General features: G+C 38.4%; 1 protein-coding gene across 3 annotated transcripts in view; it reads right to left on the bottom strand.

The window, feature by feature from the left end:
* Positions 1 to 17936, bottom strand: part of acaca (acetyl-CoA carboxylase alpha) — a 269320-nt gene that overhangs the window by 46178 nt on the left and 205206 nt on the right. For all 3 annotated transcript variants that reach the window (XM_048612563.1, XM_048612564.1, XM_048612565.1), the window contains exons 47-48: positions 15118 to 15214; positions 901 to 997 (exon numbers count right to left, since the gene is read on the bottom strand). In XM_048612563.1, coding sequence (XP_048468520.1) covers positions 901 to 997; positions 15118 to 15214 — 194 coding nt within the window. The remainder of the gene's footprint in view (positions 1 to 900; positions 998 to 15117; positions 15215 to 17936) is intronic.

The following is a 17936-nucleotide window of genomic DNA, read 5'->3' as shown; positions in this document are numbered from 1 at the left end:
TAGGCCTTGTCATCACTTGCCACCCTCTCACTTGGTTAAATGGCCCCCATCGTCATAAAACCTGCTGTGGGGCTAGACAGATATTTACCTAATAAGACTAAAGCAAGCAAAACAAGTTTTAAACTGCTCATCTTCTAGGTGATGAAATAACAGTGTCACTAACTGAAATTAACCAAATAACTCATGAAATTTTGGAGAATTCAGCTGACCATTTTTAAAATGAAATCATTATTAGCTACATGATTCCAAACAGTACAGCCACAAACTAGGGCTTTAACCACAGACCAGGAAAGTGGAAAATCTGCTGGGGGTCTATAATGTTGAAATGGACTCCAAATGGAACATCAGTATGCCAGGTGGGGTCAGTATTAACCTCAGCTGTGGTAGATGGCCTGGCAACATACACTACTTAGGTCCACCGTGTATCAAAAGTACTCAACTACCTGTAAAATCCTTTGGACCATCACAAATTCATTAAAAAATACATTGTCTATTAGTTAAATGTGACAGATGTCACAGTGTTATCATCTAAGGCAGGAACTTCACAGGAGGAAAGCACAGTCACTACTTGAGTTACAATTTCACGTTTGTATTGATTACCGGTTCAAAGCTGGCCAAATTTTTAATGTTTGCAGAGACCTGAAGAGGGTCAGCTAGCTCTCTGCTTTTACTGAATTTCATTCTCCACTGTTTGTGAAGTGCTACTCAAGGTGAGTTGCACCCTGCCCACGAAGGTAAGATGATGAGTAATTTTAGCAACTTCCCTTTTCAATTTTACTATAGTTTTTATATTACCATATCAATGTAGAAGCTGTAATTTAACAGAGGCCTAAGGAAATTCGTAAGTTAAAACACCACAGTTCTCCATGAATGCACAATGCAGAACTCAGCACAGCGTACCTTAGCTTCAGAATCCAGATTTGCGGGGTCTGCCGGGATTGATAACTCTACAGACCTGGTTTCCACAGCAACCACTCCCACGGGTATTCCTCCCAACCTGGAACAGCAAAATGGCATCAGTCTGACATATCAAATTTTCTATTTAAAAAAATGAGTAAAACGCTATATTGATGGTACAGAGATAGCTGGTGAAATGGCTGCCAAGAATTGGTGTGGTTTAGAATGGTTTTACATTTTTATACAAGAAGGAGTACTTAAAATTCCTGGAGCATTGGGATCAGTTTTGGTGCAGAAGTCACCAGGCCAGAATGGAAGGACTGTACCTCAGCACAGGATCAATGTCCACATGGGAAGGTTAACCAGTGCCAGAGGGGAGGATTTAAACTAATCTAAACAGTTGGAGTGTCAGGGCCCGGAATCTCAGGGGCCTACTGTAATCGGGTTGGGCATCAGGGCCCAGGCCAAGAGCAGCACTGGGGCCTGGGATTTCTGCTCCTTGCCCTTGGCATGGTTACTGGGATGAAACACATCATAGGTCAAAACAAGTTGCACAAAAGATTGGGAACACTAACATCATAACAGCACACAACATTTCAGAAAAGAGATGAATCAAACAGCAGGCAAGTGTGAGGTGGTGTGAGATGGGCTTAGAGTGCAGATGTTTAACTACATGGAGTGAGTAAATAAGATTGAGGAGTTACAAACTTGGGTCACCACAAGGCATTAAAATAAAAGACCAATAACAAAGACCTGTCTCAAACTAGTGAGGTTGGGACATAACATTCCAGGCTACAAAATATTCAGGAAAGATGGGGAAGAACAGGGAAGGAGTCAGAGTAATAGTAATACTAAAGAAATAAACTATTACAGAAATGGAACAGGAAAGAGTTGATGTATTTGAGAGATCAAAGACAGAATCTATTTGGCTAGAATTAGGAAACAATAGATAATGCATTATATTATTGTGTATCAACTATTGTGGGAGGAACAGAAAGAAGCAAATTTGCAGAAATATGCAAGAAATACCAGTGACAATGTGGAATTTCAACTCTTCTAGAATTGACTAGGACAGTAACAGCATAAAGAGAGAAAAAAAAGCAAGGAATTCTTGAAATGTATACCAAACAACTTTCTGGCACATTTCCAACCCAGTGAGGATCAATTCTGGGTAAGTGGGGCAAATAGAACACGTTTTAAGTTCGGGAGCATTTGGGCAACAACGATCATAATAGTATCAGATTCAGAATGGGCACAGAAAAAGGCTAAGAACAACCAAGCATAAAAACTGGAGGAGGACAATTTCAATTAATTTAAAAAGGATCTGACCCAGGTACATTGGAATTGGTAGGTAAAACAGCAACTTAACAATAGGAGGCCTTCAAAGATGCAGCTCAGGTACATTCCCAGAAGGAGAAATAGGCAGTACATCTAAAGGTGGAGCTCTCCTAAATGCTAAAAATAAAAAAATGAAAACCAAACAGAAACAAAACGTAACAGCGGTACATATTAGAGAAGCAAAATGAATAGAGCAGCAAAAACAGTGCAGGAGAATATATTAATAGCTAAACTATAAAGAGACTTAGGATTTTTTCATGATTATTTAGATAGTACAAGTTAGACTATGAAAGGATTGGTCTAATTAGAGGCCAAAAAGAAGATCTTCATGTAGTAGCAGTGGGCCTGACTATGGTAAAAAATGAATACTTTCCATCTGTCCTTACTAAAGAGGATGCTCCAAGGTAAAGTAAAGAATGGTATAGTAGCTGTATACAGAGGATAAAAATGAAGAGAACATGTTTAAAGGGCTGGGAGCACTCAAAGTAGAAAGTCACCCAGTTCAAATGGGATCATTACTATAAATAAAAGCAAAATACTATGACCTGAAATAAGCACAAAAAATGATGGAGAAACTTGGACTTGATTGCATCTGTGGTGACAAAAACCAAGTGAATGTCTCAAATCCAGTATGACTATTCTGCAGAATAAAAATTTTTTGGCACTTGGAAAAGTTAGGGCTGATTAATGAAAGCATGGAGTTATTAAAAGTAATTATGTTTGATTAACCTGTCTCAGATATTTGATGGGGTGGGAGGGGAGGGGTGATAAGTGCAATGTAGTTGATGTATATTTGATTTTTAAAAACATTTTTGACAATGTACATAAACAAAATTAATGGAAATAGTGACAGTTTGAATGCAAAGTTGGTTTAGAGGCAAAACAAGGATTTCCAAACAGGAGGGAAGCATACAGGGGTCTTAAGAGGCCAGTGCTTTTTCTTTCTATATTAATGATCAGTCCTAAGCATTGTTTCAAACTAAGATTTAAGGTGACAGGCAAAACAACTAAAATTGATTTTGTTGCATCTGGAACGTGTTGGTTAGAAGGAATGATGGGAGCAAATTCAATGCTAACTTTCAAAAGTAAACTAGTTAAATACATGAGGGTAAAAAACAACAGTGTACAGTAATATAGTTAATCAGATTGCTGTTTAGAAGATAACGGTACAGTTGAGATGGGGCAAATGACCTTGTGCTATATTTGTTCTATGATTCTACAACACATTTCATTACATGTTCTGGAAACTGTAACATTTGCAAGCACGCTCACCTTAAATTGAGCCACACTGATCAAAATTTCCAAAATCAAATAATATTTTATTTGGAGCAAAGGAGGCCAAAATTCTGAAGTAAGATTCTCGAATAAGCGGTTATTTTGAGAACTATCAGCATCAGCATTCACCTTTCAGTCTCTCTCAACAACTCGCAATTATATAATATATTTAATTTAACCATATATCTCAAGAAATAAAAAGTAACGGTAAAGGGAAAAGAGTTGAAGGTATCTGAGAATATTAGGATGGAGATTGATTTTTGGGTAGAGAGACAGCAATGCATAGAACCAGGGAAGAAAGATGGAAAATACAATGAATTTCAATAGTGCTCAAAGCTTTCACGCAAACAGTCTGCTGTTTGTGGAGATGATCACTGTGTAGTTAATCCATTTTAGGTCTACTTAAGGAAGAAAATTCTGATGTTGGCCAGTTAGACCTTATAATATATACTCTGACACTACGTTTACCTATAATTAGCTGATGATTATTGAATGACATTACAACCAGGGGTTGCCCTTGGATGAATGTCATCTCCTCTCAAAGTGTGGAATGGATGAACAGCGAGTCTGCAACTTGACAGAATGACCAAAAAGAACGATCCTGCATTTCTGACCCCACTCAAAATTGGAGTTGGATGTGAGCAACTTTTAACATGCAGGGATTTTCAGAATAAAATTCTCAGTTAAGATGCTCACTTTGGTCTGTACAACTTACAGCACAGGGTTAGTCACCGCACACTATCAAATTCATCCATCAAAAGCTGAGTTTTAATAGAACCCGACTCTCAGAATCAACATCATCCTCGTACTGCAACATTGACGTTCAGAATTTGCTTTTGTTGCAATATAGAAAATCAGGACATAGCAAGATAGAATTAAGTCTTTTCCTTCTTTAACATCGAAGATTTCAACAAAAAAGGTACATTGCAGAGCAGAGACAGTGATTCCCTAGCATAATATTCAGCATCTGTACAAGTGACTGAGAAAGCTTGCACAAATTGTTCTGCATCTGAGTTGTGTGCTTTAAACTTGGTCTGAGATCAGTCTTTAAACAAAAGCAATTGTCTAGAACTTGCAGAGTTTTAGACAAAAAAGACCCAACACCATTTGCTGTCATTACCCCTGTGAATCTGACTACAACTTCATGAATTAGCAAAAGCACAAATTAGTAAAAGGTGAAGTTGCCATAGTCCCCTACCAGACCATAAGGCGATCTCTTGTTGGAGACAGATGACTGGTAGTGTTTTAACCAGAGCATCATCAGGTGAGGCAAGGGGAGAGATTGAGTAGGAGAGTCCTTCGTGGCAACCTCAGCCAATCTGGGAATTGGATTCACGCTGTTGGCATCACTTTGCATTACAAACTAACCGTCTAGTCGACTGAGCGAACCAACCTCCAGTACAGCAATCCTCAAGTTGCTGTCACTCACTGTTCCACATTTGGTTATGCTGTGGATGTCCAACCAGTCAGTAACCAGTGAAATCAATTGATCTATCAAGAACGTCCCATTTTCTACTCTAAGATCCTAGCTAGAAACACAATAAAGAGTTCAATCTTGTTCATTGAAGTGTAACAAGGTTTTTAACAAGGGTCTGTGTAGAAGATACCTGAAGAATTGATCAGTCTTTGAAAAACTGTTGGAAAGTTGTTGAGTTTCTCTATTATAAATTGTGGTTTAGGTAGCACAAACTTTATTATTGCCAGGGGAAAAAAAACATTTTGTCAAAGATTTTCACCTTGCACTTAACAGGACAATTTGGTTGAATACCAGTGATGGGTTAGATCAACACTTGCTCTTGTTACGACGGGAAATGGCCGAACCCCTCTAATAATTAAACTAAAACACAAGCCCCAATCTGCTATGATGAGATTAGAGGTTCCCTTCTAATAATTACCGCTGAAACACCCAGAAAAGCTCATCTTTCCCCTCGTAATCTGTTAAAAGAGTGGTTAAAAGAAAGAAAATCTCCACTTTACAAGTAACAAGAAACAATTTATTTATTTAACCCAGCAAAGCAAAAATTAACAAAATTACTAACAAACTGACAATTCCCCCTTAGACTACTAACTACTCCCTAACTCGTCTAAATTCGACTGAAATGCTGATTAAATAAAGATCAGTCCCACTAATATAAACCCAATTAATAAGAATCAATAAATTATAACTTAATCTCTCCAAGTTCACACTAGACGGTCTTCCGAAATACTCTGCCATCTCCACCTCTTCACAAATGCCTTTCTTCCATTAATTCTACTGTTAAGTTCTTTTGTGAGGACTGTGAGCTAAAATACTGTGGTAGCTTTGATTAATTAGATGGGCTTTCTCTGAAAGCTGAATGGTGCTAACTCTGGCAGGTGGCACTGGTCTCTCTTTCAGATGGCAGTTGGCTCTCCAATTTTCCAAATGCCCTCATCTTATATTCCCGTAATAACATAATCAAATTCTTATAATATGATTGGTTTCAGGTTGTCAACACCATCAGATTTAAATTCAATTTGCTTTGAATTGCTAAGTTTCGTTTTAAATTAATTGGTCAAATTCAAACTCATCGTCACAACATCAGAACAAGACTGCTGTTTAGCCTGCTACCTGTAAAGCATTTTTGATACACTTGTTTCACTTTTTGAGGCTCTCTATACTGGTAACTTCAGCTGCTGCTCAGAGACATACTTCTTTTTAAAATTTCTAAGTACAGACAAAGCACAAATCTCTTAAAGGAACCACACGTTTTAGCTTCCTGCCTCTACCTCACAATTACACTACCCAACTTCATAACACTCTGTATGAGCAGACAGTGCGAACTGTTGAGGCATTGCCACGGAGAATGTGGTTAATGATGATTGACAGTTAACTGCCAGGCTTCTTTAGATTTTAAAGTAAGGATGTTGACTCTGATTGGTCAGGGTACTAAAGTCTTGTGAACTGTTCTGATTAGTGCATGATAGAAAGCTTGACAAAATATTCTTATTTCGCAATTCTCTATTAATGAATAATTTCCAGGATTATTTAAACTAGGTCTTTCACATTTTTTAAGAAGTTTGTTCGTGATATCTCAATTTGTACCGTTATCTCATGTACACATCTTCTCAATTTTTATTTGGTTTTCTGAGTTCTATTAGAAGTGGAATGATTATTTGTGCTTTTCATTTCTTTGTTGGATGCCAATGAAAATCTTTGATGTGACTGGCTGTTTGGAAGTTTGACAACGCCACAGCTTGACGTGGAGATCCCCACTAAATAATGCTTCAGTGAATTACACATTGAGAAAGGTAAAGGTTTAACATAGAAAAAAAGTGGACCTCTCAGCATTCATCAATGTCAGCAGCCATTTGTTTTGTTGCTGACCACAAAATACAGGCAATGGTTTGTGCTCCCCAGCATTAAGATGCCGTCTAGAACATAGAACATTACAGCACACTACAGGTCCTTCGGCCCTCAATGTTGCACCGACCTGTGAAATCAATCTGAAGCCCATCTAACCTACACTATTCCATTATCATCCATATGTTTATCCAATGACCATTTAAATGCCCTTAAAGTTGGTGAGTCTACTACTTTTGCAGGCCGGGCATTCCACGCCCTTACTACTCTGAGTAAAGAACCAACTTCTGACATCTGTCCTATATCTATCACCCCTCAATTTAAAGCTACGTCCCCTCGTGCTAGCCATCACCATCCGAGGAAAAAGGCTCCCACTGTCCACCCTATCTAATCCTCTGATCATCCTGTATGTCTCTATTAAGTCACCTCTTAACCTTCTTCTCTCTAACGAAAACAGCCTCAAGTCCCTCAGCCTTTCCTCACAAGACCTTCCCTCCATACCAGGCAACATCCTGGTAAATCTCCTCTGCACCCTTTCCAATGCTTCCACATCCTTCCTATAATGCGGTGACCAGAACTGTACGCAATACTCCAAGTGAGGCCGCACCAGAGTTTTGTACAGCTGCAACATGACCTCATGGCTCCGAAACTCAATCCCTCTACCAATAAAACCTAACACACCGTACGCCTTCTTAACAACCCTATCAACCTGGTTGGCACCGAGATATCTCTGCTCATCCACACTACCAAGAATCTTACCATTTCTTTGTTTCTTTGCAATTTCTTTTAAACAAATACATTCTTACATGCATTCTATTTGATATTCCGTGACCTTACACGTCAATTCATTAAAAAGTAGTTGCCAGGTGATGCAGAATTGGAAGACAAGTGTTAATTCAAATCACAGCACACAGATAAGAACACGAAAGCTAGAAGTAGAAGTAGGCAATTCAGCCTCTCAAGCCTGCTCCACCATACGATGGCGGATCTCATTTTGGCCTCAACTCCACTTTGCTGGCCACTCTCCACAACCTTGAACACACTACTAGGTAAAAATATGTCCATCTCCTCCTTAAATTTAATGTCCCAGCATCTAACATACGCTAGAGTAGTGAATTCCACAGATTCATTAACCCTTTGAAGGAAGTAATGTCTCCTTATCTTTGTTTTAAATTCGCAATCCTTTGTCCTAAAACTATGACCCATCTGTAAATGAGTTGCTTTTTTACAGTCACATAACCTGTCCTTTAATTTTACATTTCAGTTACAAATTCATTTGTCTACATTACACTAGAAATACCTATCTAATTGACCTATCGTCTAATTACTGGGAAAATATATTCATCTACCAAATCTTCATTAGACCACAATTGATATATTGCGCCTCATTTTAGTCTCCACACTACAAAAGCATATCAAGGCTACAACCGAATATAAAAAGAGTTCTAAGGATAATGTTAGAACTGAGAGTCATACTTTTCAGAAAATGTTTAACAGGCTGGGGTTCCTTTCTCTACAATAGAGGGGGTTGGGAAATGACTTTAAAATTCTCTACGAGTATGATAGGGTAGATGTAGAGAAATGTTTTCACTTGTGGGGAGACTAAAACTCGAAGTCACAGATAGCGACATATAAATTCAAGTGAGTGGTTAGAATATGGAACTTGCTATCATGTGGACTGGTTGAGACAGAAAGCATTCAAGGGGAAATCTAGATTCTTCCTCTGTAGCCTAGAATCTAGAACATGAAGAAGAAAGGAACAGAAGGATATAGAGATAATGTTAGATGAAAAGGAGTAGGAGTAGGCATGTACAAAGCATAAACACTGGCATCATCCAACTGAGACAAACAGCACATTTATCTGTTGTAAATACTTAACAAAAACTTGCATTCATGTAGCAGTTTAATTATTCTGAAGGCCATGCAAGTAAAAGCAATGCAGTTGTAATTTCTTGTTGGTGCAGCGGAATCTACCACGAAGTAAAATAGAGTAAATTTCACTGTACTAATGTTATATATTGCAAGATGTGCACTGAAACTATTATGTAATACAGATGGTAAAAAGCAGTTTAATAGAGCAGAATAATGAAGGCATATGCAGGTGACAGGCTACAAGAGCAGGCGTAGACTAAAAACATATGAATGCAATAAATGTGATTCTGTAACATAACATGATCAGTCTCCACCAATCCCTGCAACTATGAAGCATATCACTTTAAAACATTTAGGTACTGCCCAAAAAGGTCAGTCAACCTCACCTAAAACTTAAATTTGAAAAGCAATTATTTACAAACTAAGATCTTACACATCTAAAATGCAGGCTTGATTCAAATCCATGTCATTGTATGACTAGTACAGTCTCTGGCTACCAGGTTATTTACTGAGCAAGATAGACTCTCCACAGGCACCATTATGATGGGATATTGATACACCTCAAGGCCCTGACTGGACACAGTATACTGATGACTTGGGTCTCTCATGCATATTGTATTCACTTTCACTTGTGCAAATATCAAACCACACAACAGCAACAGGATATTCACGACATAAAATTGCCAAAATGATCTGTAAAGAAAGCATTCACAAGATTTTGGTGATCATTCAAAACAACATTTGAAACGAAACCAATGAGCCAAAATTCCTTGTCATAGTAGAATAAGAAATCAGATCAAGTCTTTGTCAAAAACACTCCGATTTATTAAAACAGACAAAAATGTATAATAAATACTATGTCATAATTATTTACCGAAGCTCCATCTTATGCGGACAGATCAGGATGGACACAAAATTTGCTGCTAGGCTATCTTGTATATTCAACTGAGTTTGTCCACAAGATTATTGGGAAATACATGCTATCTGTGGTGCTCAGTGCTCACAATGGGAAGGTTAACTTCTTGAGATAAGTTAGCTGATCTCAGCTGGGTAATGATAGTATTATAGAACTGGACTCAAAATATTTGGGTAGCAAAGGAAAAGTAAGATGCAGTGTTCATTGTCTGTTATTATTCAGGGATTGCTGTATAAAAGTCCACATTTAGGCAGTAGGTGAGTGAAACATTGGTCATAGGCTTGACCTAGGCAGGATGGTATTGCCTAAACTAAACCTCGGATGAAGCAATCCATTCAAAAGATTGGGATGAAGCTGTAGGAAGAGATAACATAATTGAGGGCAAGTGGTTATTAGCTTGGCCTTCTGAAGCTGTTCAATTACCTTACTGATTTGGAAAATAATTCCCTAATTTTTTTTTTTATGAACTGTATGCAGTTTTCTCCCCCCGCCGCTCTCTGGTTTTTGTTTGCTTCTCCATGCAGATTGTGTTACTAATTAGTGATATAGACAGATGTGTAGCAGGCTTGGTGGGGAAAACTAATGAAAAAATCTCTCATAACCTTCCTATATTTGTGAATATATTGCATCCATTGACCTTATTAAAGCAAATATCGTGCTACAGAAAAAAAAATATTGAAAAATAGCAGGATCAGCAGTGGTATCTCAAAATATTGTTGTATTGGCACCTCTTGCATCTGTATTCTGCTTGCTTACATTTCTTCCCTGTGCTTGATCGAGGTACTCAGCACCCACATTTACCCGATGATAATATAAGCACTATGCACTCCATATAAATCAGGCGACTACAACATGCTCATGTGACTTCAAATCTGGCTACACAAGGACCAAATGATTAAATAGGCAAACGAGAAAAGCTGCATAGAAATCACCGCAGTTTGCTTTTGGAAGTTGGAGCAGAAGCTTGCTAGGGCAAGAGACTGATCCTGAATTAGGATTTGGAGAGTTTGCATTGTCTAATTATTCTTCCTTATACAGCCCATGTTTCCACCACTGCTGCCTCACAGCGCCAGGGACCCAGGTTCGATTCTGCCCTCAGGCGAATGTCTATGTGCAGTTTGCACATTCTCCCCGTGTCTGCATGGGTTTCCTCCAGGTGCTCCGCTTGCCCCCCCACAGTCCAAAGATGTGCAGGGTAGGTGGATTGGTGATGCTAAGTTGCCCATAGTGGCCAGGGATGTTTAGATTAGGTGGGTTAGACATGGGAAATGCAGGGATAGGGGAATGGGTCTGGGTGGGATGCTCTTCAGAGGGGCGGTGTGGACTAGTTTGGTCGAATGGCCTGTTTCCACACTGTAGGGACTTTAAAAAAAAGTTTGCAATAAAAGTTAAACCCATATGCATAACAAAAGAAAACATTAGCTACAAATTTCAGAACACATTACTGAACACTATCCCTTAGACAGTCTGCACTAATCTCATCTTTTCTGAAGCCCCTTTGCCATAGGTCACGGATATGCTCACCAGTCATTCATTTGCAAAATATGCATTTTAAAATGGCTACTTTTCATTATTCTGTTGTTACAGATTAGGTAAATTGAATGTTAAAAGTGTTGAATAGTTAGGAGTAATTATTTATCTAAAATATTTAAAAGCAAGGGCAAAACAGGATTGAGCTCTGTGGTGAGCCAACTATTGCAAAAAAACACAAACCAAATGCAGTTGTCAGGATCGTCCTTTTCTGACAACCTGAATGAGTTCCTTGGCTTTGTTAACAATTTTCTTCACTTAACACTTGGTACTTTTTCGATTAATCTCATGTAGAAGCACAGAAGTGTTTTGGGGATTACCTAACTTTTACGAAGCATTTAAGATCAGCTTTGCTGCCCCAAACTCACCCACATCAAACATCTGTACGATAAAGACAGTAAAGACTCAAAGCAGCTTTTTTTCTCATCCTCTGTTCTAATGTTGCCTCGTTTACACACACTTCCACTTAAGTATTTCAGAGTGCTGTGTCATTGAAAACATCTCAGTAATTGCCATCATTTCATCATGCCAAACAAAAGAACAGTCATTTATCTGTCTTTGGAAGGGTGTCAGCCAAAAGAGGCAAGAATTGCAGATGATTTGGGTGGTTAAGGAGGAGGAGGAGGGAAAGAGTTCATTTAATACGAGGGAGTTGGGGAAGGAGTGTTCTGGTTCCTCTATATCATAATGTTATTGCAGACACCAGCCTTGATACTCGCTGTGATGCTGCTTTCTCTAACACGAGGGTCACTTTAACAAGTGGGTATAGTCAGTCTGTAGCATGCAGCTAGTGAAGGGAAACTGGCTGCCACTTTCCTGACTGAAGATGGCCAGTTCTGAATGAAGGGTCACACACAAGCTGATAACTAAACCTACTAGTTGTACTGCTACACGTTTCCATAAGTCTCCCATTTTTAGCTATGATTTCTAGGATTTGTAGAGTGTTTTAAAAACCTTTGTCAGTGTCCTATTTCAACTGCTTTAAATAGAAATGGGCTGGAATTACAGAATAACATTAGCAAGAACTCCAAAAGATTTGTACAAAATCCTTTTGTTTACTATTTTAAGGAGTTTCAGTTATCTAAAGATACTAAAGAAACTTGGATGATTCTCCTTAAAACAGACAAAATTGAGGGAGATATAATAGAGGTGTTCAAAATAATGAGGAGTTTTGATACAGCAAATGGGGAGAAGCTGTTTCCACTGCCTGGGACCCAGTAAGCAAAGGCCAGCTGGCAAAAAAGTTGTTGGCGATTGGGATATGAAGACCTTTTCTTTCAAACTCATGAAGTTGTGATGGTCAGGGATGCATTGCCTAAAATGGCGATGGAAACTTATTTGATAGAACTTGCAAAAGAGAACTGGATTTCTATGTAAAAAGTATTTTAAAAAAAGCATTATTTATAGGGGAATGAGGAGAGTTGTAATAATTGGTAGTTGTTACAAAGGGCTGATTGCCCTTCTTCTGTAGTACTGTATGAAGTTATACCTTTGAGTGATAGCAGACAACACTAAAACTCTCACTTATCTAATAAAGCATCATATGATTTCAATTCAGAAAAATCCACTTTCATTGTGCATATGGAGTGCCCATGAAGTGCTGCTGCTGCCTGTCTTAAACAGACTGCTACTGAAGTGTGACTTTTTTGTTGTAAAGATATACTTTATTCATAAAAAAATCTTTATGTACATACACAGGCATGAAAACAGTTCTGTGCAGTCTTTACATGTAGAGAAAACAAGCAATGGAATTTCACCTTCCCCGCAGTTGTAAAACCAGGGGCATTTCCTACTCATGCAGGACACTATTTACATACATTTTGAGGCAAAGAGAGGGTCTGATAACTGAACAGACCTGCATTGTACCTTGGTAGAAAGGCCAATTTTTCTTAGAGCCTCAAAATTTAGTGCATCCCTCAGCACATAGTCCTGAACCATGGAATGTGCCAGTCTGCAACACTTGATCAAGGTCAACTCTTTGCACTGGAAGGCCAGCAAGTTTTGGTCAGACCAAAGAAGGCCTTTCACCAAGTTGATGGTCTTCGAGGCGTAGCTGATTTCTGTCTTGACGTGCATCCTGGGGAACTGGCCGTAGTGCACACAGTGTCCTGCGTCACAGAGCTCTCGGGATGAACTCAGCAAAAACCACTGTACTTCTCTCCACTAAAGATTAATCCAACTGAGCCTTGGCTCTGGTGATGCAGTGGCAGCATCCCTACCTCTAGGACAGGAGGCCTGCATTTACATCCCACCTGCTTCAGAGGCATGTAATAATATGTCTGAACAGGTTAATGACAAGTGTCTATTCCAACTACATAGTACTCTTATGGCACAGTGGTAGTGTTCCTACCTCTGGGCCAGAAGACTTGGGTTCAAGTCCTACCTCCTCCATAGGTGTGTCACAGCATGTCTAGACAACTTGAGTAAAAATATCTAAAATGAATAGAACACAGAGATTTCAACATATAGAAGTTCAGGCTCTTGTGGCACAGTGTAGAGTCTTTACCTCTGGGCCAGGAGGTCCTGGTTCAAGACCTTTCTGGCAAGATGTGTGTAATAACATCTTGGAACAAGTTGACATAGAAAATATCTACTTCAAATGCATGGCCAGAAGGCTTGGGTTCATGTCCCATCTTCTCCACAGGTATAGCATAACATATGTGAACAGGTACTATTTACTCCAACTGCATCCCTGATTATGCAACTAATTTTCCACATCTTTTGTTAATCTATCTCTAGCATCTATTTTAAAGATGTCATTTTGTCCCTCTTTGACATCCACTTTCAGAGATGCAGCCATGCAAGAAATATTTCTCTGGTAATCATTTCCTTTTCATTTCATTTTGCCTTTTGGACTGTTCTTTACTTTCTTTTAAGCCTTGTCTGTTTGCACGTTTTTAAATGTTCCTTTTTATCTTTTACTGCATTACGATTTTATTTCACAGTCTCATTCATCTGGGTTCAAGTTCAAAGTGATTTTTGCTGACTCTTAAATATTCTGCATAAAATGAGTTTGTGAAGGTTCAGCTAGCTCTTATGGGGCATGTGGTATTTTCCCAGATGACTACTGCTGACACCTTGTGGTATTTACCACCTCTAACAGTATGTAATACTGGTAAGCATTGCGCACTACCACCAATCCTTCTTCATCTTTGCTTTGTCTTGAATCTAGTGATTAACAGTAGAGGATACATAACCATAGAACACCTACAGAAGAGGCACTGTTCTTAGATAACAACAAGGTTTAGTTCACTACATTTGCTCAGACATAGTTACGAGGACCTTAGGAGTTGGTACTGATAACCTGCTCCCTCTGAAAACTTGACTAGAATTCCTTGTCTCTACCCACAGGCTGTATGATATCAGTCGAATGGGTGGAGTCAATGTAATATGAACATTAATCTCTTGGGAACCATTACCAGTTACAACAGTGTACACCCCAAAACACAGCTAATTTGTTTGAATCTCACTGTGAAGTCTATGGCTGAGATTTGGAAAATGTGGTTGAAAGTCAGTGTTAGGTGGCTATGTTGAAATTGGGACTTTGCACTTTGTTTTGCACCTGGCATGTTGAAAAACTGAGAATCATAAAAGCACTGTCATACCTATAACTATAAAAGGATAATTTCTAGCATCCGCAGTATTTTACTTTACAGTAAGAAATCCGAAAGTTCTATTTCCATTTGTCACACATTGTTTGAAATTAGTGGTAATAGGTTTACATTACTGAGTCACATTTACCTAAACATTCATTTATAACAACTATTCAATGCAAACATGGTATAGAATGCTTTCTAAAACTTTGATAACACAGAATGGATGTAGCATCATAGATTTCAAAGTGGGCTGTGATTTCGTGGTGCAGTCAAAGAATTATTTTCTCAATGGATCTTACCCCAGCGTCCTTGATCATCCTGGAGGAGGGCAGGAGAAATAATGAATCAAAGAAAGAAATGTATTTATTTACCTGGCTCTTCCCACCACCACTGTCTGTGCCCAAGGCTGCATGATCTCCATGAAGGATCCATAGTCAAAGAAGCCACTCTGCCATTGTCCTTTTTGTGCTACATGAATAAAGGAAGTTCGGAAAATGTATCATTTTTCTTTAAATGTACTTTACTGGTGGAAAATGTTCCCTTCGTTCATGCACTTTAATCATTACTCCCAGCAGCCTTGCACCATTCTCTGGTCACGAGAATGACCAGAAAAGTATGTGGGACCTTACCAAGTTGCCCTGAATAATGTTTATTAGTTTGTAGCTGAAGCCACGCATGGAATATTTCAATAAAAAGAGAAATTTGCAGCAAAGTGAGGCTATTCTGCCCATATTTATTGTGCTGATCAAAATAGAGCTATCCAGCATTATCCTACTTTTCACCTCTTAGTCTGTAATCATGTACCTTATAGTACCTCAACTGCATGCCCAAATATTTTCTAAATGCAATAAGGGTTTCTGTTTCTACACCATTTCAGGTAGTGAGTTCCTCAATTACTCAACTTCCCTCTAATCTTTCCACCAAATACTTTAAATAAACAGTCCCTCATCATTGATCTCTCTACAAATGGAAATAGTTCCTTCTTATACATTCTACTGAAGATCCTCGGAATCTTACATACCTCCATTAAACTTTTTCTTAGTCATTCAGCCCAATTCTATCCAATCAATCCTCACTGGTAAAATTCTTCATTCCTGGAAATAATCTTGTAAATTTCTTTTGTACTTTGTCTAGCATGATCACATCCATCCTGTAATGAACTGATCAGGCATGTTTGCAGGGTTCCAGCTGGGGCTTACCTAGTATTTTGTACACTGCCAGCATCAGTTCCCCGTTCTTACACTACAGGCCTCAACCAATAAAGGAAAGTATCCCATTTATCTTCTCTTTCTAATTTATTATTTTCATGTAAAATGGGCGTGGCTGGCTAGGTTAATATTTGTTGCTATTCAAGATTCCTCAAGGTGGCACTGATCCACTTCTTGAATATCTAATTTATGTGTTGGACTCTTTTCCAAGAATTGATAAGCATACAGCCCATGGTTCTTGTTCCTCTACACCCCCGAGAATTCTATCATTTATTGTATATTTCCTTGACCTGTCTGTCCCCAGCAAAGGCATTACACTTGAGTCTTCTCCAGATTGAATTTCACTTACCATTTTTCTGCACACATGGCCAGTGATGTTTGAACTGAGTTTAATATTGTATATTCCTCCACCATTGGCTTACAAATAGTAACATTTCTTCATGGCCATTTTGCTGACATTAAAAACCACTGATTAAGTGTCAACATGCACTTTCCTAGCTAACTGGAATCTGGAGAAAGTAGTTTGAAAATTTCTGTGAAAGGTGGCATAGAGGAACAACTCAGTAAATTAAGGAGAGTTACATGGAAAAATAACAAAGCACAAAAAAGCAATTTAAACCCCAGAGGTTTAGATAAGCAATAAGGTTAACTTAATCACTTCAGCAAGTGTTTGAATCAAAAGTAAAACTGTAATTAACATATTGTTAGTCTACTTCTCAATCCTGTGGCTTCAACCCTACAGTATAATGCGACCATCAATCCTGGAATTATCTTGAAGTCAGGTGTCACTGACTGCCTTTTACATTCCAAACCTGTGTTTGTTGTCAATATGAAGACTATCACAGTGCTATCTCCTGTAATAAATTACTTTAACTTTTAACCTATGGGAGATCTGAAGTAACTTATCACCACGAATCAGCTGCTCTTTAAACCGCTCACTAAATTAAGAGCAAGAGTCACTGGAAACATTGCTGGTACAGCATTCTGGAAATGGGAACAATTACCTCACTACAACATAATGAATACTCAAACATGTGTCAATAGCATAAAGCTGGATCATTCCTTTCTCTCAGCACTTAACACTTTAATCCAAATAGAGAAAGAACAAACATACATGCTTAAAATACCTCATCAAGTTTTTCTGACACATTCGAAGCACTTCACATAACAACAAATTTGAAGTGCCATCACTAATGTAGATCAACATATTTGCACATATCTATTCCATAAACAGCGAGAAATGAATGACCGTGAATCTATTTTTTGTGGTGTTTATTGATGGACATTTGTTTGCCTGGACACCAGGAGGACTCTAAAGTTGACCAATGTCCACTGAACCACTGAAGTAAATCTCAGATTAAAACCTGATCTGAGAACAGCAGTATTTCCCCAGCACTGTATTGAAGTGGCAGTCTCAAAGGAATCTTTTACCTCAAGAGTGTTACCAACTGAGCCCAGTTGCTTTCCAAGGAGCACTCTGGAAAATACACATTTCAAACAACCAATATGTAAATTGTGGTGTTGCTGCAGCAAAGATAGTGAAGATAGAAATTTGCAAGTACAGGAATAATTTATGTATTCCTCTGAAGTGTGGCACAGCAGATTGTTCCATGATGCACGGTCCACTATATACACCAAGAGTTGTTAAGTTATTGTAGCACCATTAGCCGTTGTTTATTGTTATTCTAACATTTAAAAATCTAGGAGAGGGTCAAAGAGATTGGGGGAAAATGCAAGACCAATTGTAATTTGATGAATCTAAACTTGAAATTTAGTCCATACATTAAAGGAAGAAAAAAAGCCATAATGAAGTAAGGAGTCTTACGACTTTGCAATCCTGAAAAAAATACAGCAGGAGGTAGTGATTATTTTTGATTTCTGTACAAGGCATACAGTAAAATCCGATTACAATTACGGACTTGTCCTGTAACTCAAATGTTTACTATAAGCAAATAACTATGATAACTGATTATTATTCATAT

The sequence above is a fragment of the Rhincodon typus genome, chromosome 26 (genome assembly GCF_021869965.1).
Source record: "Rhincodon typus isolate 14 chromosome 26, sRhiTyp1.1, whole genome shotgun sequence".
Lineage (NCBI taxonomy): Eukaryota > Metazoa > Chordata > Chondrichthyes > Orectolobiformes > Rhincodontidae > Rhincodon > Rhincodon typus.
The sequence above is the reverse complement of the archived record's forward strand: the minus strand, read 5'-3'. Positions and strand labels throughout refer to the sequence as shown.